This window comes from Cololabis saira, chromosome 2, assembly GCF_033807715.1.
Source record: "Cololabis saira isolate AMF1-May2022 chromosome 2, fColSai1.1, whole genome shotgun sequence".
Classification (NCBI taxonomy): domain Eukaryota; kingdom Metazoa; phylum Chordata; class Actinopteri; order Beloniformes; family Belonidae; genus Cololabis; species Cololabis saira.
Window position 1 is genome coordinate 35,747,284 of NC_084588.1, and position 24,617 is coordinate 35,771,900.

General features: G+C 38.9%; 1 protein-coding gene across 1 annotated transcript in view; it reads right to left on the bottom strand.

Annotated features, from left to right (window-relative positions):
* Positions 1–24,617, bottom strand: part of LOC133463077 (CUB and sushi domain-containing protein 1-like) — a 604,241-nt gene that overhangs the window by 244,110 nt on the left and 335,514 nt on the right. The window contains exons 8-10 of the mRNA XM_061744534.1: positions 16,854–16,935; positions 12,411–12,535; positions 1,258–1,379 (exon numbers count right to left, since the gene is read on the bottom strand). Coding sequence (XP_061600518.1) covers positions 1,258–1,379; positions 12,411–12,535; positions 16,854–16,935 — 329 coding nt within the window. The remainder of the gene's footprint in view (positions 1–1,257; positions 1,380–12,410; positions 12,536–16,853; positions 16,936–24,617) is intronic.

Here is a 24,617-nt window from a genome sequence, read left to right on the forward strand (position 1 = left end):
AAGTATTGCGGTTTGTTCAGATGCAGTTTTTTAAACCTAAATTGTCCTTATATGTTATGTTTAAACAGAAGGTGTGCACTAATTTTACACATGGTAAGGCTGCTATCTTGCATAACCCCTTAAGGCTGAGTTATGGTTCTGCGTCAAAACGACGCCGTGCCTACGCCGTAGGGTACGCATCGACGCGTTCCACACGCCATCACTGACGCCGTCACTGACGCCGTCACTGACGCCGTCACTGACGCCGTCACTGACGCCGTCACTGACGCCGTCACTGACGTTCACCTCCCAAAAATTGTAACTACGCGTCGAGGTGATGCAGATCAAACGCAGACGAGAGGGCTGTGATTGGTTCGCTTGGTAGCAACGCATTTCCGGTTTCCGGTTTGAAGCAGTTGTGAACTTTCAGCGCTCTTTTCTTCGTGTATGTGTGATTTTTTTAATTTTTTTGCACAATAGTTGTCCTTATCTCTTTGATTCACTGTGACCGGAAAAAGTCGGATAAACCATTCAGGAAAAGATCGCGAATTAGCGGTCACGGGGGGTACTGCACCGCGGCGAAATGGAGTGACGGAGAAGTCCGAAGGGTTCACGACGGCGTGTGCACGGCGTCGATTTTTTACGCAGAACCATAATTCAAGCTTTACACAGAACAACATAAAATACAAAAGTCTAAGATTCAACAATTTCTACTGTGACACTAATACATTTGGGTATGTGAGCAAAATTTCAATGATATGTTTCCACGTGAGACCAGGCCATGGAACATGTCAAATTAGGTGAATTTGAGAAAATAGTGCATTTTGAAGGCCAAATTTGGTTATTTATTATAATCAGGATTCATGCAAGGAATGTTAGACAATGTAAAATGTTTCTCTCTTTAATAACTTTTAGATTATGATTTAAAAGATGTATGATTTATATAATTTTTTTAAAGAGAACATGCCATCATTCATCGATCATATATATGGTTAATGCAAGTCTTCTCTGTTTTTGTGTTTGTTGCATTTGTCATTTGCTATAAAAAAAGACTGCTTTTTTCATTATTTTAGTGTCCTTCAGCGCAACCACACATTTAGAGGACTTTTGATCAAGAAGAGACACATGAAAACAAAATATAAAGTTTGACATGAATGCCATCTTGAAATTGCACCACACAAAGTCAATTATCCAAACATTATTCATCATTGAAATCAAATCTAATCTATTTATATACAAACATTTATATATGAATTAAAATACTAAAAATAAACTCACCTTCTCAGAGTCCATCGCAGTGATGACCCACACACAGTGTGCATTGTTCTCGTATTGAACAGGGTAGTTAGGGGACGTTATGACCCCTTTCGGCCCCCGTAGGTTACTGCCACAGGTTCGAGCTAGAGAAAATGACAGCAAAAGAAAGAGATAGATAACATATACCCAAATAAGTAAATATACAAGGCAATCAAAATGTATGCTTGTAGATCATAAACTGATTTGGAAACATCTGAACAAAGCAGCAACTCGGACAGCCATTTCCAAAGTAAAGTAAAAGACTATGTGCAATTTTGTAACAGCTCATGAATCCCTCAGATAAGGATGTAACTGAAAAATTGAGAATTATATCATTATTTTTGTAGGACCATATTCTTGTAGGCTGCTGGATTGACTCTAAACCAATGTGCAAATACAAGGTAAACAGTGAGCGCAAGACTACATGTTCTGGCAAAGACATTAATGCAGCATTGCACAGCGACCAATTGTTCGCTGCTGTCTTATGTTGAAAATATGTTGTATTTGAACACTGAAATAGAGAGGGTGGAAGCAGATTGTAATTGCTTGAGGTAGGAAGGAACGCAAACATCCAACATCAATTAATTTTGGTATCTCAAAGATTTTGTCTTTCAGCATATTTCCAGAAATCAATTTGATCAGAGCTTCATTCAATGTTCTCCTCTCAAAAGGTTAAAACTAATAATTCCTCTTCAGCCGCCATGCTTTTGAATACTAATCAATTACCAGTTTTCATCAGTGATCTGATGTAAACAGAGTTGTAATTTTCATGCAAATTTATGTTTCTTATGTTCTTGTTTTTGATATCAATTTCCCTGCTGTAACAGCTCTGCAGTGTTGTATTAATTTGCTTTGGTCAGGCAAAAATTAAAAACCTCTGACTGCTGTTCTGAGAATAATTTAGATTGATGATCATGTTCCTACAATTGTGCTCATAATCCCAGTAAATTATGTATGTACTGTGAGAAAAGAATACTAAATAAAAGAATACAAAAAGATAAAGTAAAAAATAACTTGATTGCCTTTAACATTTGATGGTGAATTTACTTAATATGTCAGGTATATATCCATGCATTACTCCATATACAACTGTAGTACATTTCATAATGATGTTATATTTTACCATTGCTAATAAAGACAATGCTATTATCAGGTTCTAATTCCTTAGTTTCAATTATTTGAAAACATATATTTCAGGTAAAAATTGTTGAAATAGTTTTTACTGATTTCTTTGTAAATCAGTGCTCACACATACTTCAAACTCCGATGGGGTCAGTACTGTAGACATAATTATATGAAAACTTTAAAATTCATAAACCTTTATACTTTTATAACAAAAAAACACAAACGCTCAAAGCCCTGACCTGAGCTCACAAACCCTTGAACTCACTGGATTGAGGCCTGAAACATGTTTGCCCATATTATAATCTACCAGGATCCTTGAGCCAAATATAACAGGGCACCATAGTCGTCTATGACTTGATGGTTTAAATTTCCCATTTGTTGTCAGTCTGTGCTTCTTCTTTCATCTCAGGCTTAACTGTTTTTCAGTCATCCATCGATCCATTGGCATCCTCTGGTCCAAATTCCGGTCATAGGGGCAGCAGCCTAAGCAGACGGATCCACACCTCCCTCTCTCCTCCTCCTCAAGCTCCTCTAGGTTAACACCAAAATGCTCCCGTGCCAGCCAAGAAAGATTATCTCTCCAGCATGTCCTGGGTCTTCCTTGAGGTATCCTTGGAGCTGGAATACCCAAATACCTCCCAAATGAGGCATCGAGGCAAGATCCTCACCAGGTCCCCAATGCCACTTTTCCACTAGTCTCGCTTCAGCCCGGCCCGGCTCAGCGCGGCTCGACGCGGCTCCACCCGTGTGTTTTTGCACAGCCAGGGGAGAAGTGGGGGGGGGTGGGGTGAAGCTGCTGTGACGTACTCGATTGCGCAGCACCTTTGTTTGTGTCGGCGCAGATGAGAAATCAGCTGGAGCCGGGAGCGGCTGAGAAAAAAACAGCCCGTCTACATCCCTTTTTTAATTTTCTCGACAACCACCAGGTTTATGAACATCTGCACCTCAGAGTTGGATCACCAAACAGACGTTTGTGCTGTATAATAAAATCGCTGCGAGCCGCGAGTCGCCTCGCGCTGACTCCCGCTTCCTGATTCAAACGTTTGACGGCCCCGCCCCCCGACCAATCGGTGGCGAGGAGGGTGGTGACGTCAGAAATAGTCCCGGCTCAGCCCGCATAGAACCTCGCTCGAATGGTTACAGAAAAATGTATCGGCTTGGAGCGGCTCTACCCGTCTCAGCCCTAATGCAAAAGCGCAAAACGGGTAGAACCGAGCTGAGGTGGTACTAGTGCAAAAGGGCCATAAACCCCCTAAACTGGCTCCTTTTGATATGGAGGAGCACTGACTTTAGTCCCTCTAGAATGGTGGACATTCTCACCTCATCTCTAAAGAAGAGTCCAGTCACCCTGCAAAGGCAACTCATTCAGCCATGAACTTATTCAGTCACTCAGTACTGCAGTTGGTGACCACAAGTAGGGGCCAGCTCCATTGTCACCCCGACAGACAAGTAAATGCGCAGATTTAGCACAGATGCCATGCAAATATGCCTGCCAATCTCCCACTCATTTGTGATCAAGATATTTAAATTCCTTCACTTGAGACAGCACCTCAATCCCAACCCAGAGAGGACATTTGACGGCTTTCTGACGGAGATTTGAAGGTCCTGATTCTCATTCCCACAACTAGACACTCGACCGAGAATCACCCGAAAATAGGTAAGGATCCCAGCTTGATGAAACCAGTAGGACCACATCATTTGCAAAAAGCAGCATCAATAAGACAAAAGTGATATTTCTTTTAATTCAGGAGGAACAGGCCCACCCATGGATCACTCCTCATCACCAACATTGGAATGGCAGCACCAAGTTCCTGGGTGTGCAGATCACTGATTAAACTGACCTGATCCCTTAACATGACAGCTCTTGTGAACAAAGCTCCGAAATGCCTGGCTTCTGTTACACCAAGGTCCACATTATTTATATAAGTAGTAAATAAAGGTGAACCAAGAATAGAGCCCTGTGGCACAACCCTTGTAAGTGCTAGCACATTAGAGATACATTAAAGAGATGATCTGACTTGACACTGAGTTCTATCAAGATCATTACAGAGCCATCCAACCGCTCGTTCATAGAGCCCTATGTTAAAAACCTTCTCTGATTCATTATTAGTTGCTCCATCAAGAAAAATGATTTTGACAGGTCAATAAAAAGAGAAGCTCAATGTTGCTTTTGATCAATGGCACAACCATTGTCATTCTTAACTCTTAACGCTGATGTGACAGTAACATGTTTTTTTTTTCCTGAACCCTGATTGATGTGTTCATAAAATAACACATGAATCTAGAACATCCTTCTCATCCTTCAAGTTCTTCATTAATAAAACCCTCTGAAATCTCAGATAGAGTTTGGAGATTGGGCTGTAGCTACTAAAATTAGAAGGGTCTTCCCCTCTGAAAAGATGAAAACCAAAATCAGATTTCCAAATCTTGGGAATTTCATTATTTAATAAAGTGACACAAAAAGCTAAGTGATGGGCTCTGTGAAAAGGAAGCAGCAATAACATAACAGCAGAAAAATTGAAGACCAGTAATTTAACTTGAATCAGTTTCAAAAACTATATAATAACAACAAAATTCTAGGGCAATGTTCCCCTTCAGAAAGAAAGGATAGATAAAAATGTTTTTTTTTTGTTTTTTTTACAAAGTAACAGTAGCACTAATAAAAAAAAAGCCTATGTAAGTTATTATCTATAAAATATGTGTACAAAAAATACATTTTTAATCTCCAAAAAGGAGGAGACAAGGCAGCCAGAGTTAGCAGCAATAGAATATGTAATATATTTATCAGATGACACCAAAGTTATTCACAAAAAAGGAAAATTTTATGGAGAAATTTAAGGTATCAAGAGATGCATTGTGCATGGAATCAGTGGGTTCAATGGAAAAAGCCTGATCTCCCTTTGTGACAAATTTTGATCTGGTAGTTGTCTAGAGCCCTATCTGTGGATCTCAGTGTTTGGGAGGGCACATACCAGGAAGCAGTAGCGGGGTGATGTGCTCATACTTTTTTGTGCTGCTAATAAGGCTTACTGCAGTATTTTGAATTAATTGGAGGCATTGAAGAGAGCCCTGGCTAATACCTGAATACAATGAATTACAGTAGCCAGTGTGAGAGTAGAAAAAAGCATATGTAGCTTATTGTAAGACAGCTTTTAGAAGACTTTGCTGTCAGTGGGCTGGACAATAATTCAATAACCATATTTTTCAAAAATACTAGCTGATTCAATAATGATGATAGGACACATTTTTGATATTTCAGTATACACTATGTAGAGCATAGTTTACTGACCTTCATCATGCTACAGGGCACTGCAGTCAGCGGAAAAAGAACAAAGAAGGCTATGTCACTGCAAAATAACATAGGCTAAAAACCACAGGTCACAGTGTGCTACACAATGTGTTTGAGTGGTGCCCCCAAACAATACTACTAATCCGTTGGCCTTAATATCTACTGTACATGTACCAGCATGTGCTAGCATATTGAACTTTGCTTGACAGATCCTACATCATTCAGATGTGGATCTGATCTATCAGGCTACCAATCAAGTGTTTCCCCTAAGTTTACAGACTCGGTGGGGGTTTACAGACACCGAAACAAGTTCTTAAAGGAATTGTAGCATTCACATCTGTCTTTTAATGACAGCAGTCAATATAAAAACTTAACAATAATTTTTAAAAACATTGAAAATACCCATCTGTACCTGCTTTTCATGTGGTTGATGCAATTTTGTTCCTGTGCACTCTCTGTCTATTGTTGGGAGTTTACTCACCTGCATGCAGTCACGTGTCTCTGTGTATGCGAGAAACGTAGCTGTGAGCAATTACAGAGAGCAGAGAAAATCATAAACTATGTTTGATATGTCTTTTCTGGGACTAAAACTCAACACAGATAACTCAGTGTTCCTTCCATCATCCAACGACATTCCCAGCAGAGGTCAACAACGCAGCCCCCCACTATACACAATGTTTGTCGAGAGCTACTTTCTCTAGCTGTCACAAGACAGTTTATCTGGATCTTCTCAGACCCAATCAAAAGTCATTCTCCATGGTCTCTCCAAGCTCCTGCCAACCCAGTTTTGCCTCAGCAACCACTTAGGCTTTCCTCTTGGGTACCGGTACTTGCCAGCTGCCACTGGAGTGCCATAAGCTAACCAAGCCCTGCAGGACTCCTTCTTCAGCTTGATGGCCTCCCTCGCCTGGAGTGTCCATCACTGGGTTCGGTGATTACCACCAAGGCAGATATCCTCATTCTTGCAGCCACAGCTCAACTCAGCTTCACTCAGCCACTCAGCTGCCAATGGAGGAATGAAACATGGCCCATTTGGACTAAATATCCCCCACATCCCTTGAAATGTACATGCAGTTGAAGCTTTACCAGAGGTGGGAGCTGAAGATCTTTCTGACACGTTCTTATTCCAGACTTACCTAGCAAACCCTCACTTTACATTTGGGCCTGCGAGGTCTGTCAGGCATTTTCTTTGCCAACTGATCCGACTCACCACCAGATGGTGATCGCTTGACAGCTCAGCTCTTCTCTTTACCATAGTATCAAGAACATATAGCTGCAAATCCGATGATACAATTATAATTTTGTTCAGCAAACCCAGGATGCCCTGGTGCCATAGGCACTTTAAGGCTCCCTTGTGTTTGAATACTAGTTACACTACTAGGTACTTGTTATAGAAAAAAACTGGGACTAGCACAGATGTCCAACAACACAACACCGCTCAGGTTGAGATCAGAGAGGCTGCTCTTCCAAATCACATTTTTCCAGGGTTACACTGTCTCTGGAATCTCTGCTTTTGGGGTAAGTGGGGGCAGGCCCCACCAGATGTTGTTATGGAGCAATATGCTGCCTTGAAGTGTACACATATGTAATAATAATGAAAACCAATTCTCTTACAAAACAATTTTGTTTTATAGATTTGTGTACATGTATATATATCATCAATGTTGACAGGCTTAGTAAGCTCATTCCTCACAAAGCACCTGAAAATGGGCCCAGCACGCTGATGTTTGATTAAATAATGAACCACTGAAATCACAGTGCCAACACAGTCTCGGTAGATCACTGCGGGGCACAATTACGACGACCCCATGCTGAGACCATACATTTCAAATATTGAGATGACTTACGTCCATACGTAATGTACGTCAGTTTTGATTGATGGTAATATTGTTTTATACCATCTATGGGTTTGATGAGCAGAGGCTTTTATTTTGACGTGGTGGTGCGCCACGGTAATTTACATGTAGCAGAAACCCTGCATTTAATACTGAGCAATTTTAGGTTGTAGGCAGCCTCACAGAAGCATGAGGGGCTACGTATAACTGCAGAATCCGTTTTGCCCCACTGGACTTTTCCTGCCACTGTAGAGTGTCATTCCCCTACATGAGCATTTACGTCCCCTAGGATAAGAAGATTTTCCCATCCGTTAGATTTTGGTAGGCAGAAGTATATATCCATGCATTACTCCATATAAAACTGTAATACATTTCATAATCAGATTATATTTTACCATGGCTAATAAAGACAATGCTATTATCACGTTCTAATTCCTTAGTTTTAATTATTTGAAAACATATATTTCAGGTAAAAATGGTTGAATTTGTTTTTACATAATTTTACCTCCTACAGAACCAAAAATATGCTCCTCAAGATCATGTTTCGAACAGTATTTCCTTTATAAAACCTCTTTAGTTTGACTTCTTTCCTATAGTACCTCATTAAGTTAGATGTTATTTTTTTAAGGAAACAAAACCTGTCATAAAAAGGGCTCATTGTTTTGGTTGAGTAGCACGGTCACACAGCAGAAAAAGACAAAAATAAACATTTCACCTATCATATATTTGCCTTTATCTGTCATTATGACTTGTCTGGGGGTGACTATTACCATTAGAAGGATGGCAAGATAATATCACAGGTGCAAAAGAATCTGAGACAAGAAAGGACATAGCAAGTGCATACGAATATCCTTGACTAGTGGAGCCTAACACGTCTCAGTCACTTTGGCTTGGAGAGAAGGCATAAAGCAGAGCTTTTAAACACATATATATTGATTGAAAAAGCAGAGACAAAGGTTAGATGGAGATGGAACGAGAGATTAGATAAAGTAAAAGATAGTTATGTGAGGAAGCCTGAAAACAGAAAGCAAGGGAGGAAAAGTACGAGGCAAGAAAGAGATGCTGAAATAACAGGAGAGAAAGGGAGAGAGGACCCCAGATGACTGATCTGCCTGTTAATTAGAAAAGAGAGCTGAAACACACTTTGATACACACAGCTACATGGACACACAGAAACACATTCACCAGCTTCTAATTAACATTAAAGTCTCAGTAAAGAATGAGAGAGGCTCGCGGGTTTGAATCCCAGAAGAGTGATCACACCAGATAATACAATACACCAGAGCTGCAGTGTGGTGCTGACATTTTTAACCTCTGCCTTTTCTACTTTGAAACAGCCTGTCATTTTTTTTGCTTTCTCTCATCATTTCTCCTGTTTGGAATCTGTGTTTGTATTTACACCCTCGAGTTATTTTGATGAATGACACCTTAAGAGCTAAATCAACTTCACTGAACAGATAGATTAGATTAGATAGATGAACACAATGTCAACTCATGGTGAAAATTCCCTTCTCACAATAACATTTTCCAAAGAAAAGGAAAAAGAAGTAAACACTTTTGTCATTTATAAGTATGACAAGGAACTATACCGTATGTCAAGATATGTGATGCACTTTTTTAAATTGTTTCTTTTATTGAATCATTGACAGAATATGGAACTTAATGCATATTAAGCTAAGACCTGGCATGGACATGTCTACATCACACTTTTTTGTTATCCATATCAAATCTAGTTTCTTAACAGGGGCCCAGAGCAACAAGAAAAAAATTGCACCAGGTCTTAGGAGGTTTAGTGAAACAACTACTGTCTACATTCTGCACAAACTCATAGTAAACTGTAAATATATTGAGAATTAGCTCATATTGCATTTGAAAATTAACTTTCATTCATTGACTGTAGACAAAAAAGATTTGTGATGAATTGTCTTCTTCTTTTTCAACATGTTTGTTTTTAGTTTCTTTCCCCACACTTAAATCTGATTTCTGGGGGGATTTATCTGGGCTTCCAGTAGGTATTTTTAGATTGGATCCCGCTATTATCGCTGGATGTTGAACAAGTGTTTAACGCGCGTTGGGTTATTTGTCACCTCAGGCCTGAGGCGAGTTGAGGGGAAGGAAGGCAAGTCGCGAGGTTTTATCCATAACGTAAGATGTGTGGGCGTGTAGAATGACGTATTGTCCCTACATCAGCAGGATTTATACACCGTACGATGGGATAGGTGGGTTTTTGTCCGGGATTTGCTTCTTGCAAAGCCCCAGTTTGTCATTTTTGTGGCCAGTTGTTCAAACAATGGACAATCCTTTGTGGTTCCAGACATACGTCGGTTTATGACATCCTCGGCTCTGAGGCTGAGCAACTCGCGGATGTCCTCATCTCCCCAGTTACTTATTTTGCAAATATAGGCCCTACCTGTGACTTCCTACTGCTTTTGTTACTTTCATCAGCTGTTCTCTTATTTTATAAAATAAGTTTAATCATTTTTTTTTTAAACCTCCTCTTAATGGGTTGTACTCATCTTAAGTGATCAACAAATCCGTCCCACGACCCGCCACCACGCGTTAGTTCTGTTTAGATTAGACCTGACCCGCGGTTAAGTTTACCTTTGAAAGCGAGTTATTCACGGGGCCAGCTCGACACGCCACTCTGCATCAGTCAATGCGACAGGCGACACGCTAGATCTGCGCATTAAACGTGGGGTATCCGCCAATGTAAAAGGGGTTAGTGACTCACTAATGGACTGCAAGATGAAGGCCGACTTTATATTTTTCAAGATGTATTTCTATTTGGATAATTACACAACATTGAGATGAAGCTTGTTCAAAACGTACCCAAAATGCTCTCTTTAATATATTTTGTAAATATTTTCGGGAAATAATTCACTCCAATTAAAAAAAAATACAATGCAAGTAGAAACCCACATTTTATATCAAAGCTTTAAGAAAAAGCTAAATTTGGAATTTCTGTTTTAATAATTCACTCTCCATAAATCAATTGCGTCTGACAGGAGCAACCGGTATCATGAATTCAGGCATGTTTTTGCAGTCAAAGACAGCTATACAGTCACAACACAGGAACGACAACTCACACACACACGCACACTATAACATGATGTGACAGGGACCCTACAGTATGTGTCTGAGCACAGGGACTGGCTGTCCATCAAACACAAACACAGCTCCAGGCCACTACTGCTGCAGATATTTGGGGTATGACATTATCCTTTGGACACTTGCTGTTAATGCAAGTGTGTTTATGAGTGTGTGCACAAACACAGTTGGGTGTGCATGCAGGCTATCCTGCCTTTCCATTATGGAGCAATACATCCAACAGGGTATTGTCCGTAAACTTGTGGACAACGAGAACTTCTGGTTTTTGCAAACATATGATAGGACTGGAATTTACAATATATTTATCATTATGTATTACATTAGGGCTACATTAACAAGATGCTGTTTGGAGGGAGCAGTTGATATAATGACTGACATCATTTTAAATGCATACATTTTCTGGATCTGCCGCAAGAACACATAGCTACTTAATTATGTGACCAAAAATTGTCTTTTATGATGTCTTTCTCCTACCCAAGGATGCAGCCATCTTTAAGAAAAACCATAGATTTTTTTTTTTTTTTTAACCTTGTCTGCACACATATCAATGGTTGATACCATGCTGGTAAAAACCTATGGCATATATGTGTGCATTGTTACTATATTTAATATATATATATATGTATGTATATATATATATATATATATATATATATATATATATATATATATATATATATATATATATATACATATACGCATACACATATATACACATACAAACCCAGTGAGTTTTTTTTTTGTCGGGGTGGGGTGACATCCACTGCTAACAAGAACACACGGAACAAAAACCACAAACGAAACACGAAACCGACTCGGAGCCGACCAAAACACGAGAAGCAATCGACCCAAATCTCGAGATCTAATCACAGTCTGAGCTAAACTACCGCGACTAACTAACCCCAAAAACTACAGAGCAAGCATAGATTATTTTGATAACCCACAAATTTCGAGCAGATGTTTTTATGTCTGCAACTCGCCTTGAAATAATGGCCTGGGAATGTCAGGCACAGGTATCAGACAGGACAACACAAGCCTTATCTTTTCAGTTTATTGCCATAGACAACCATTCTTTCTGAAGAAAAATCATTATTAATGTTATTTAATTTCCATTAAAGTTGACAGTTTCTACGGTTACATCCTTATAAAGCATCATTGCTATGTAATTCCACCGCCACCCAAGAACCATTAAAAACAGATTCAGTATTCATAATGCATCGTTTGGATTTCATATTTTCTCGCTTCATGATGAGCATTCAAGTCTGGTTTCATTGCTACATTACCTACAGCTGCAGGGGAGCCAGATTAAAGACTGGGCTAAATCTGGACCTCAGGGCAATAACACTTAGTAAAGAGCCTCATCAGGGTTCATGGTTTGACTACTTGCCACCCCAAAGATGAGAAAAAAATGCCTTTGATCATAAGTTAATCTAAATTAATCAGGTCAGCAGCCAGCATCTACGATCACTGTACATAAGTGTGATGCACTGTGAAGCTCTTTGTATTGCTCTCACTGTAAAGTAACTAGTAACTGTATGTTCATGGAAGAATGGAGATATACTATACTGTAACTCTGTATGACAAGTCAATCTGAAAATGTACTCTTAGAGGAAAATGCTAAATTTGCCATTTCCTGTTTTGCACCTTTCAGAACTATTTCCCCCCACTAACCAATCTTTTGGTTGGTGGAGATAAGACTACACACAATAACTGTAATATAGCTCTGATGCATAAACACAGGCATGAAACTTTTTCAGTGAGTGATGGGTAAAACTTACTTCTGCATATGGGTCTGTGGTCACTCCAGGCAGCCAGGGTGTCAGTGACTCGTTGACAGGTGATACTTTTAGATCCATGTAGTACATAGCTGTCATCACAGGTGAACTGGACGCTGGAGCCAACTCTAGTTAGGGAAAACGGTAAAAACAATTGTCAAAAAGAGTAAAAGAAAGTGAAAAAAAAACATTTTTTTTTGACTTGCAGTTCTGGTATTTTCACTGCAAGAAAGTGAGGAAATCATTTTGTGATTATGATGTTGTTTCTCTGTTTTTCTCGTGCCTTGCGACCTCCCCACTCGTCACGCCTTCTCTCCGTTCCATTCTCTCTTAATTTGTTCATCTGTTCTTTTTTTGTTTTCAAATTTGATCCAATCTCTTCCTTCCAATACGTGATGGAAACATAGAGCCACCTGAGTCTGCTTGGCATCTAATGTCTCCTATCTCGGATATCAAGTATTTTAGCAGATGAAATATGTTTATGTTTAAATATATACAGTACAGACCAAAAGTTTGGACACACTTCCCCATGTGTTTGAATGAGAAGGTGTGTCCAAACTTTTGGTCTGTACTATACATGTATATAATTTAGAAAATCGCCCTGAGATTGTCACCAACTGCCTCACTTGAGAGACAGCTGTTGCTATTCTCTGTGTATAAGTGAACCCTGGAGAGAGGATCATGCATAGAATGCAGCACAAAGTGCTTTAAATAAAAACAATAAACAACCATAAAACTTAGGAATGCCCTGCCCCCCCTCCACATTGCTATCTGTGTCACAATAATCATGCATCCAGCTTAATAGCTTGTTGCTCGTGGGTTCACGTGCGTCACTCCCATCGTCTTTGTCTTTCTCCTCCCTTCTTCTTTTCCTAGGCCCTCGATGTGGTGAAAGAGAGGAAGTAGAAAATGAAGAAGATATATCCACATTGCTGTCTGTGTCACAATAATCATGCATCCAGCTTAATAGCCAAGAGGAGGATCTTCCATTTCTTCAAGAAGAATTTCATTGACATCTTGTGGCCCAGCAAAAGCGCGGCCAGCGGCAACCTCTTGGTCTTGGTCCCCATTTTCAGGGTTTCTTTCATTATATTCCAACCTGTGAGGAAAAGGTGGAACAAATGGGAGGGCAGCAGGCCGAAGCATAAAGGGTCCTTCATTGCCCCTGAAAACAGCACCTTGTCCGTGCATTTATATATGTTAATAAGTGCCACATTTGTTTATTACTGTTTGTTACTTTTTTAAATCTGGGTACAGTGAGCGAAATAACCGGAGTCAAAATTCCTTGTCGGGCATGCTCAAACTTGGCCAATCAAGTGGATTCACACCGGATTCTCTTAAGTGTCCTCTGACTAAATGAGAAGCTAAAGTCTCTCAAAAAAGACACTTGTCTCGCAGTCTCTTCAACTTTGTCATGGCAATTTTTCTTGTAGTCAGTAGTGTAGTGAAAGCAAGACGTTGCTCACACATGCTCTCATGAGCAGGTGATGCAGGATCCCTTTGTACAATCTCAAATAGGAGAAAAAGTGGGATGATATGAAAAACACAAATGTAATATTAGCAAAAGTCATGTTTTTCTACTTAATTTGTCAATATACACTACCAATCAAAAGTTTGAGAACACCCCAATTAAAAATAAAATAAAATAAAGTTAAAATGTAAGCTATTCAAGCTCAATAAATAGCTTCAAATGTTACAAAGTTAAGTGGTAAACTGTCAGAATTTAGAAAAAAAAGGTAAGGTTACCCAAAACTAAAAAAGAATATACATCAGTGTGTGAGATCAACTGTCAACCATGGAGGAGAAAGCGTAATTGTCTGGCACTGTTGTGCACTTTATTGTACGGCAAGATAATGACCCAAGTCCAGGCTGTGCCAGATCTACCTTAGTAAACAGAACAAAATAGTAGAACTGAAGCATGAAGTGGTCAGCTCAGTCTCCAGATCTAAAGCTCATTAAGCTGGTTTGAGACAACAGAGTTGGGAAGAACTTTCTGAAGAATATTTGATTTCCATTGTAGAAAGAGCGCCAATGAATGAGTGTGTTCAGCTGTTATCTATGCCAAAGGTCGCTACTTTGATGAGTCAATAGTTTAGATAATTTTGTTTAATAAAGTGATTCCATGATTTATTTTGTTCTGTTTTAAAGTTACTTGTTTATGCTTCATGCTTCTATCTTCTAAACATAGACAATGAAAACATGCAGTAACAAACTGAAAAAAATATATCGACTCGTATTGAGCATCCAAATTTTGCATTTCAGAACTACAACAAAATGCATTTGTGTAAGGACAGTTTAGCGACAGTTATAAGGTAAAACAAATTGACTGGTACTGTTGCAAGCAGGAGATAACAAGAATTGATTGTAATGATGAAATCTTCAAAAACTGATTTTCCCAAAGAGATTGGAAAGAGGCATATTTATCTGACTTTATATTTATCTGACTACAGACTATATATATATATATATATATATATATATATACATACATATATGTGTGTGTGTGTGTGTGTGTCTGTGTGTCTGCATATGAACATATTTTAGGCCAAAAGTAGACTACATCCTTCGACTATAAATGCATCCTTAACTTTGAAATGCAGTAATTCCCTCTGTATCATTTTTATGTAATGCAATATGACTCCATTTCCCTGGTTACCACTTGCTCTCTAATAGACTGAGGAACATCTTTAGATCTTTGTCGTTCTCCAGCAGCTCAGCTCAGCTCATTTTAAAAAGTGGAACATGCTCCTGATGAGCCCTCATGCCCTCACTTTTATTTTATTCATAAGCCTGCATATGATGAAGGTAAAACAAAACAATACAAAAAGACAATAAAAAAATCTCAAAATGATTCGATGATGGCTTATACTGAACTGCTCAATTGTATGCCCCTATAAAAGTAAGAAATGCAGTATCTGACCATTCAAATGGCATCTAATGATTTCATAGAGTAACCTTATAATAAGACGCCCTGTACTTACTATATATGAAGGACTGACAATATCCACAGCAGGTGTGTAAAATATCTTCCTGTAAACCCCCCTGTACAAATTAGCTTCTGCTGGATTACAATCTAATCATATATCCTATTTGATGTAAAAAAAAAAACAGATTCCTAAGTCCTAATGTACTGTAAACATAAAAAATAAATATAGAATATATCAGCAAGTCATATTAAATATTGAGTATTTGCAAGGACATGATTAAAAATATGAACTGAATTAAGCGATGTGGAGTATTCCGGTCTTTATCAGACCATATAGACATGTTAAGACCTTAGCAGCAGTCATTCCTAACAGAGTCTCTGCAGAATATTGTTACACAGAAGAGTGCCAGGAACTTCTAAATGACTATGCCCTAGTGCTGCATTTGTTAACAACTAGGATACGGGAATTGTATGTGTTTATTGTTATTCCTCAGAAATGCTGCTTAACAAGCCGACACCGAATCTTTCATTCAGTATCCCTTACCTAATTTGAGATGAAAAAATTTTTCTTTACTTGTCTGCAAGATGTAGTAGCATTTCTGAAGAATCATATACATCAGCTACTGTATGCAATGGTATTGCAAAGGTATAGTAAAGGTAAGCCAAGGTTTAAAAAAAGTTTTCAAACAAGGTTAAAGCAGGAGGGATTCCAGGCAGTGTATGGTTATGTTAACCGTTGTGCTCACCCCTCCACACTTTATAGTATCTAACAGCTGTTAATTTGATGTTTATTCTAATTTAATTTTCTTTTTAACCAATTGATTTATTTTTCCTGAATAATCTTTACTGTAAACATGTCTTTTCCCTCAGAGAATGATTAAAATACAATTGAATTCAATTAGGTTCAGTCAATTATAAACCTACTTGTACGTATATAGCATACGCTTGATGAATAAAAATACTATTTTATATATCCTTTCTCCCAAGTTGACACTGCAGGGTGTTTAACGTATCAATTCTGCTATTTCTTACTTCGAATGCTTCGAGGACTGGATGAGGAAAATAATTACAAATACTTTAAATGTTCTGTAAAAAGGGACTTAAGCATGGAAAGGCAGTTATTTTGGACATACATTTTAAGAAAAAGAAAATCTGACAACTCCAAGCATGCATATTTGCTCCCCAATTTGTTAATGCATCAAATTGTAAACTTGTATCTAACAATTTGCTTTCCTATGGCTGAAAATACTTTTTTTTTTACTTTCTTTTATTTTAAATGTTTATTTCAAGACAGCTACATTAACTAATTCCCATCTGAAAACCCACTGCTGTAACAACAGGTCCCCAATAGACATTGACTGGTAATGGCTCTCCTGTGAACTTAAGTAAGTTGGTTCCTAACGACTGGACAACCTTCAGACAGAACCAGTGCAGACTGACACTTTCTCTCAGCTGATCACCTTATTAGGTGTGATAAGGAGCAAGGGGAGTCTGAAAAAGTAAAAACAAAATGAACTTACTGGAAGGCCGAGCCCATCCTCTTGCCATTTTCAGGAAGCCCGGGATCTGGACAAACATCCCCAGCAAGACCACTTTGACTCACTGAAGAAAAAATAAAAACAATTATTAATGAATATTTCCTTTTTCTGTGCTGACATGATCATAATTAGCTCTTTCTAACTTATCTATGATGTCTATCAACATACATTTAATCATTTTCAACTCGTCCTCTGACGTATTAAATTGATATTTTGAATATACAGTAGGATAGCGTACTAAATTGGCTGGGGTTGAGTTACGCATCTACCTGATGGAGCTGCGCTACAGGAATTGCTACAAAATGCTGCAGGAAAACGAAAAAAAAAAAAAAAACCAAGAAGAAAAGTACCAAATTGTATTAACAAAATAAAAACCAGCTTTCTGAAAACTTTGTTCACTCCCAAAACAGACGTGGACAGGAACTTTTCCAGTTCATTCCCCATCCCCGAATCCCTCGAAATCTTCTTCTGTGTCAGAATGTAACAGCTGGGCGAGTGCGGCATCCAATGGTCCCGGCTCCGTCTCGTCACAGTCACAAATTATGCAAGTCAGTGTCGCTGTTGTCTTTAATGTCTGTGACAATTCCTGCCTTTGTGAAAGCTCAGCTGAGGCTGATATATCAGCCCAGGCATCCGCAATCCTCTGGCTAGATGGTGGCGTACGACCATGGATGTATTATATAACTGGATACTGTACCAAAAATGGCCGCCCATTCATTTCAATGCATTCTGCTCAGCCAGCGCATCCGCCGAAAAAATCTCGGACTTCCTGGTTTACTTCCGTGTACACGGGCCCATAGAGCATGCGCAGTTGAGTCACCTCCCATGATGCTCTGGGCCCTCCCATCATGCCCCGGGGCAATGAGAACGAGTATTAATATAATATGTATTAAAATAATATATTAATTCATGTATATTATTACATGTATAGCATCACATATATGATTAATGTATTAATATAATATAATTACATAATATATATTAATATAAAACATCCGTGGAATGCACGGACACGGCTGTGACGTCATCCGTGACGTCACGCCCAGAAAGAGACTTTTCTTTGACTTTTCTGGCCGTTATAAAACATTTTTGACGGATATAAAGTCCATGACTTAAAAATATAGAATACAAAGATTAGTAATTGCCGGTGATTACAGCTGGAGGTGTCCTGTGAACAGTTTTAGAGGCTTCTCATTTACTATTGCGGTCTATGGGAAAAAAGCTTTCTGGGCCCCATGGGATTTTTTGTTGCAGTACCGCGGCTGGCCACTGGAAAAAATCGGCGTGCCTGCTGAGCGCGAGACTTGGGGGCTGCGTACGACGGGCGGTGCTTTTTGAGCCGTGTCTCATCCCAGACATAAACATATTCAAAGATTCCCAGTCTTGTGTGACTGTTTGTGATTCATAAAGTAATAACTCTTGTTGCCAAAATTCTTCTAGCAAAGAATAATTTTATATTATCATTAATAGCTATTTTAGCAATTATTTAGTTTAAATAAAGGGCTGTAATAATAGACAATGTAGGATGGAGAGGTAAACCTGTGCTAGTGCTTAGAAACAGAACTAATATCCCGGTGGAACTGTGGAGGAAACGCTGTCAAGGTTGCAGAACCGAGACAACAAGGAGAGCAAAGCACAAAGCAGAGGAGAACACACAGACCAACAGGACCTCTGGAGGATAAGATGGACAAACTTTTCATTCTTATCAGTTCCCAGTGGAAATAGCACAAGTGTAGTGTTTTTTATTTCACCGAGACATGACTGCACTCGCTCATTCCTGACCACAGCGAGGCGATACTGGGCATCGGGTTGGTACAGACAGATGAGGATGCTACGAGCAATGCTGAGAAGAAGGATTGTGCTTCAAGTCAGTGAGAGATGATGTAATCCCAAGCACGTTTATGCAAAGGAAGTTCTCCTCTGCCCGGATATTGGCCTGCACGCTGCGGGGGCCGTTCTATTATTCCACCAGATACATGTTTCCTACAGCTGACATCATCGGCTCCTCTGCCACTTAAATGCAAATTTGCTACCCTAACACTTTTATGACAATAACTAGTGACTTTAATCATGTCGCTCTGGACAGTACACGGCGAGCTGCATCAATACATGTACTGTCCAACCAGAAACCAATAAGCTATATCGGTTTCATGCATATCCATGGCACCCTACAGAGCCACTGCCCCCCCCCCGGCAGATCTGATCCGCTGCCTGATCCTGCTGCCACTACTCATGTCCCGATGATCAAGGGCCTGTTTACGCACTTATGAGGATGTAGATACATGATGCTGCTGAAGCTCTAAAGGACTAATTTAAGTGAACTAACTGGGATGTTCTTTTTCCCACAAACGGAAGACATCAAAAACCCCACTGAATGTGTCACGGGATACTGAAAGTTCTCTGACATTGCCATCATGCCAGACCGCACTGTTCATTACTTCTTTGATAACAAGACATGGGTCACCAGCCGCCTGAAAGAACTTCGAACCAGAAGGAAGTAGCCCTTCAGAATTGGGGAAAAGACCAGTCTGAAGACTGAGGCAGTGCAGGGACCCCTATAGCAGAAGGTTGGAGGCCAAATTCAAACAGAACAACACCAGGGGTGTGTGGGAGGAGATTACGGTGATAACTGGACAGAGAGCAAAGGACAGTCAGACAGAAGGTACTCAAGGGAAGGCTCATTAACGCCACTGTTCTTTTTTGTTTGTTTTTTACTAATTTAGTTCTCAGCCTTTTTTCTGTTCCTTCCCTCTACCTGCAAGTGTTCTCTCGAGCCGTTGCCCCTACCAACGTCCCAACTCCTCACACACAGTCTTTTGTAAAATATATTTTCTATATTAAGTATTATTTAATATTAAAACATTTAGATACCATTGTGTTGAATTTGGTATTTTCACATGTTGTATATGTGCAGTTTCAAAATTGCAGAGTGAAACTTACAGAGTTAAGCATGATTGATAATAAATGAATAAATAAATAAATAAATAAATAAATAAATAAATCAGTGACTCAATGAATACATATTTGGCAGATTTCAGATTAACTGTTTCAAACGATGCGCAGAGATTTAATGAAGAGAGCTGCATCATATCAGCCCTACCCTTGATCTCTTTGCAGCACAAACGCCAAACATATGATGAATTTTGTCCATCTTATGTTGTGGATATTGCATTGGTTTTATACCGGCTGGGAGCATCTGCGGCATGCCTCGACTGTAATGGAAATGGAAATGAGACCAGACAACATGACAGAAACCCGTTTAGACCAGTTTCTATCTAATCAGAACCCAGTAGATGAATAATGGCGGTTAGGAATACACACAGCAAAAAAATAAAGAACGCAAAGAAAGGAAAGAATATATAAGTGCAGGGAAATAATTGGAAAAGTCAAAGGAAGGCACAACAGTATCAAAGAAAGAAGAATATTCTGCAGGGGTATAAATATGACCTTGACAAAGAGAAATATTTGCTCCCTAAAAGTGCCAACCTTTTTCTTTATCTTTCTTGGCTCCACTCACTTTAAGCTGTTGGAATTTTAACATGCTCAGTCTGCTTTTTCTTCATATACACATTTGTTGCAATTACAAAAGGATGCCGAAGTTTTGTGCATCATAGCATAAAAGATGGATGTATGATTTTATGTTAGTGTGATTGGACTTTGTGCATGTTGTGGGGTTTGTGAGTGTGTAGACAGTGTGTGCGCATGTTTATTTGCGATATGATGCAAACAGAACAAGCTGTCTCCTTGCTCCGCTGTGTTTTTGATGTTCTGTCCAAAAATCATCTCACAAACACTCTAACACACTTTCTCTTTCAAAATCCCTCACTGCGCTCTCTCCCTCTCACCCATGTTTAAATGGTATTTTATTGGCATCAAACACAAAGGTTCACATTGCAGAAACAAATCCAGCTCATGCAAACATTGCATGAGCTGGATTCTGTAACAAACAGATTGTAACAGGAAAAAAAAGACAAATATGACTGCTGGGCTGACTTAATCCCACATTTGCACTTAAAAGAATTTTTATAATTTAAACACAAGCTCACGATGCATAACATTATTTCCATATCATCAAAGTGTCCTCAGCAAATGTTTCGTCTGTAAAGTCAACCTTTTAGGAATTTATAAAAAGTGAAATCCCCTTAATTTTGAGCTCTTCATGTTGAGTTTCTTATCATTAGACAACTGAGTCCTTCCTGACATTTGTGCAAAACAGTCTACACTTTACAGAGGGTTCTCCCTGTAAATATCCGGACCAACAAGTTATCCTTGTGGTGTCAACTTTGACCCCTCTTTTTGTCAACAAGTATTGGGGTGCTTGGATTTAGGGGAATCTAAATAACGTCTGCAGCATACTTATATAAGATGACTTTTTTTCTCTCTGACAGCTACAGTAAACTGTCTCCATGAAAGTTGGCAACCAGTTTCTTTAATGTATACCTGATGTTAGAACCCCATATCGGTACCTTTAATTTACTGGCACATGATTCTGGTCTCTGGTATGGTTGGCAGGTGTGCTTGAAGTAATGTGAGTGCAGGCCAGAGCAGAAATCAGGAGGGGATTAATCGTCCTCTTGGCACACTACAACTTGGCTAATGCGAGTGTAGCCTCAAAGTGGTGTGTCAATTACTAATCTAGCAACAAGTCCATCTGTTTGCTTGTTTGTCCATTAAATATTCAATATCATGTTCTTTGTTTTCTGTTTGTTAGTTTGTTTGTTTTTTTTTGGCAGTTTAAACTTGTTGTGAATGTTGTTGAGTATTGTTTCAGTCTTCTTTAACTTAGATATACGTTTATATATACTTTAGATATACTTTATACATTATATTTATACATTTTCTTTTTGTTTTGATATTTTTATTAGGGGGTAAGGCACAGTTGAACAGGAATAAACAAAAAAAGATATACAGTCTACCTCCTTTTTTTTTTTTTTTTTTGGATTAAGAACAGAACAAAAAATCCACACAAAACAATGACAAATACACGAAAATTATTATATTCTTATATATAAGTAATATTTAAGTATTTAAGCTAAACAGTATGAATTAAAAAAATAGATGAATAAAAAGGGGGGGGAAAAAAGAAAACAAAAAACCCAAAGCAAAAAAAAAAAAAAAAAAAAAAAACCCAAAAACAAAAGAAAAGTAAATAAAAAGATAAATAAAAAGGAGGAAGAAAGAGAGGAATGAGGCAGGGACTGGAGAGAGTGGAAGAATGTAAGGAAGGGAAGCCACTTATTATAAAATTTGTTGCAACTACCCTTCAGTGAATATTTAATCTTTTCCAGCTTCAGAAAAAACATGGTGTCGTTGAGCCACTGGGTACTAGAAGGAGCCTTAGTCGACTTCCAGTGGAGAAGAAGGTGGCGTCTTGCCAGTAAGGAAGTAAAAGCCAAAATGTCTATTTGATTTGAAGTAAGCCGGCCATGGTCCTCTGGGAGCCCAAATATGGCAACATGGGGGGAGACTTTTATATTCACCGAGAGTATTTTTGACCTGGTGTCAAATATTTATACATTTTCAGTGTCAGTTTTAACTGAAGTAGAGAAGCATAATTATACATGTGCCAAAAAAAGGTGTAAAGAACTTTATACCAAATTCTATCTCATGCTACACCTAAAATTATGAAAACTAAATGCCATTCATGGTGATTGGCATTAAAGAAGGGAGATTAGAATAATGAGGTCAGAATCTTTATATACCCAAAAACAGCGAAAGTAGTGCTCACACTAATCTCTACCATTAAGTGAGATGATATATTCATGTGAACGGCATTATACTGTAGTACGACCTCTGTCATCTAATTTTGATGAAATGATCATTAAAAATTCTAAATGCAATTGAAGTCAATTATTTTCCACTTAAGTAGTTCATTATCTAATACTTCACATTTCTTTTCTATCTAATTTATATTACATGGAAAAGGAGTTCATAAGCAAAGCAGTTCAAATCATCCAGTTCATGTCAGGGAATTAAAATTAAAATTATATAAATACTTGTGAAAAACTACATATGACAAGTTAATTGTGTCCTTTTCAAATCAACAAAAAACAGGTCAAAATAGAGACGCATGTTTTTAATAAGTTAAATACACGCGTTGTGGGAGGTTTAACTAGTAGCAAAGTGCTGATAATGACATGTACTTGATTAATTTATCATCTGTAAGTGTGTTCACCTCAATAAAATCAGAAACATATTTTTTTTTCTATTTTTATTAGGGCCCGAGCACTTACAGTGCAAAGGCCCTTTTGTATCTGAATTTTCTTTCTTTCTTTCTTTCTTTCTTTCTTTCTTTCTTTCTTTCTTTCTTTCTTTCTTTCTTTCTTTCTTTCTTTCTTTCTTTCTTTCTTTCTTTCTTTCTTTCTTTCTTTCTTTCTTTCTTTCTTTCTTTCGACGAAAGGAGGGCCTTTTTTCCCCCCTAAACGTGCCCCAAAAGTCACCAAATTCTGCACGCAAGCAAGGCCTGGCGATGAATTTGATATTTCATGGTTTGCATTAATGGGCGTGGCAAGATGGCTCAACAGCGCCCCCTAGAAAACTTTTATCTGCCATAACTTTTTAATGGTTTGACATAAAGACTCGTGGGTGGTGTCATCGGACTCGGTATTGAGTACTTGACCTGCATTGGCCTGAATTAGCCCTGCCCCTTCTTCTGTTTGGTCAATATTTGATAGTCCCTATTTTCTGGCATAACATTTGAATGGTTTGACATAGAGTCGTGGTTGGTGTCATCGGACATGATTTTGAGTCCTTGACCATAATTGGTGCAAATTAGCCCTGCCCCTTCTTCTGATTGGTCGATATTTCATAGTTCCTATTTCCTGCCATAACTTTTGAATGGTTTGACATAGGAAGTCATGGGTGGTGTCATTTCTGATATGCTTATGGGGGACGGTGGCCATGAGTGCGAGGGCCCGTTCATCGCTGCTTGCAGCTTTAATTAGGGCCCGAGCACTTGCAGTGCGAAGGCCCTATTGTATTTGCAGGAATTCTTTGTATTATTTTTTTTTTTTTTATTAGGGCCCGAGCACCTTCAGTGCGAAGGCCCTATTGTATCTGTAGGAATTATTTGTATTTTTTTTATTATTATTATTAGGGCCCGAGCACCTTCAGTGCGAAGGCCCTATTGTATCTGTAGGAATTTTTTTTTTTTTTCTTTTTCTTTCTTTTTTCTTCTGACGAAAGGAGGGCCTTTTTGCCCCCCTAAACGTGCCCAAAAAGTCACCAAATTTTGCACCCAAGCCAGGCCTGGCGAAAAATTTGATATTTAATGGTTTACATTAATGGGCGTGGCAAAATGGCTCAACAGCGCCCCCCGGAAAACTTTGTGCCTCAAGCCCCACAATACGGTTTGACGTACATGCACGAAAATCACTGCACACCTGTATCAGTACACAACTTAAAGAAAAGTCTCTTGGAGCCATGGCCAAAACCGAACAGGAAGCCGGCCATTTTGAATTAATTGTGTAATTTTGGCGCAATTTATGCCATTTCTTCGGCCGTTAATTCAGCCCGAACCGTAACGTGCCCCCAGGTGTGTTATACATCAAAATGTGCGTCTTCATCTTGCGACTACGCGCATTACTTTTCTCTTTCAAAAGTGTTACCGTGGCGATGCTAGACGCCAAAAAGCGTGCCCCCCTTCATCTGATTGGTCCATATTTGATAGTTCCCCAAAAGTCAAATTTTGCATGCAAGCCAGGCCTGGAGATAAATTTGATATTTCATGGTTTGCATTAATGGGCG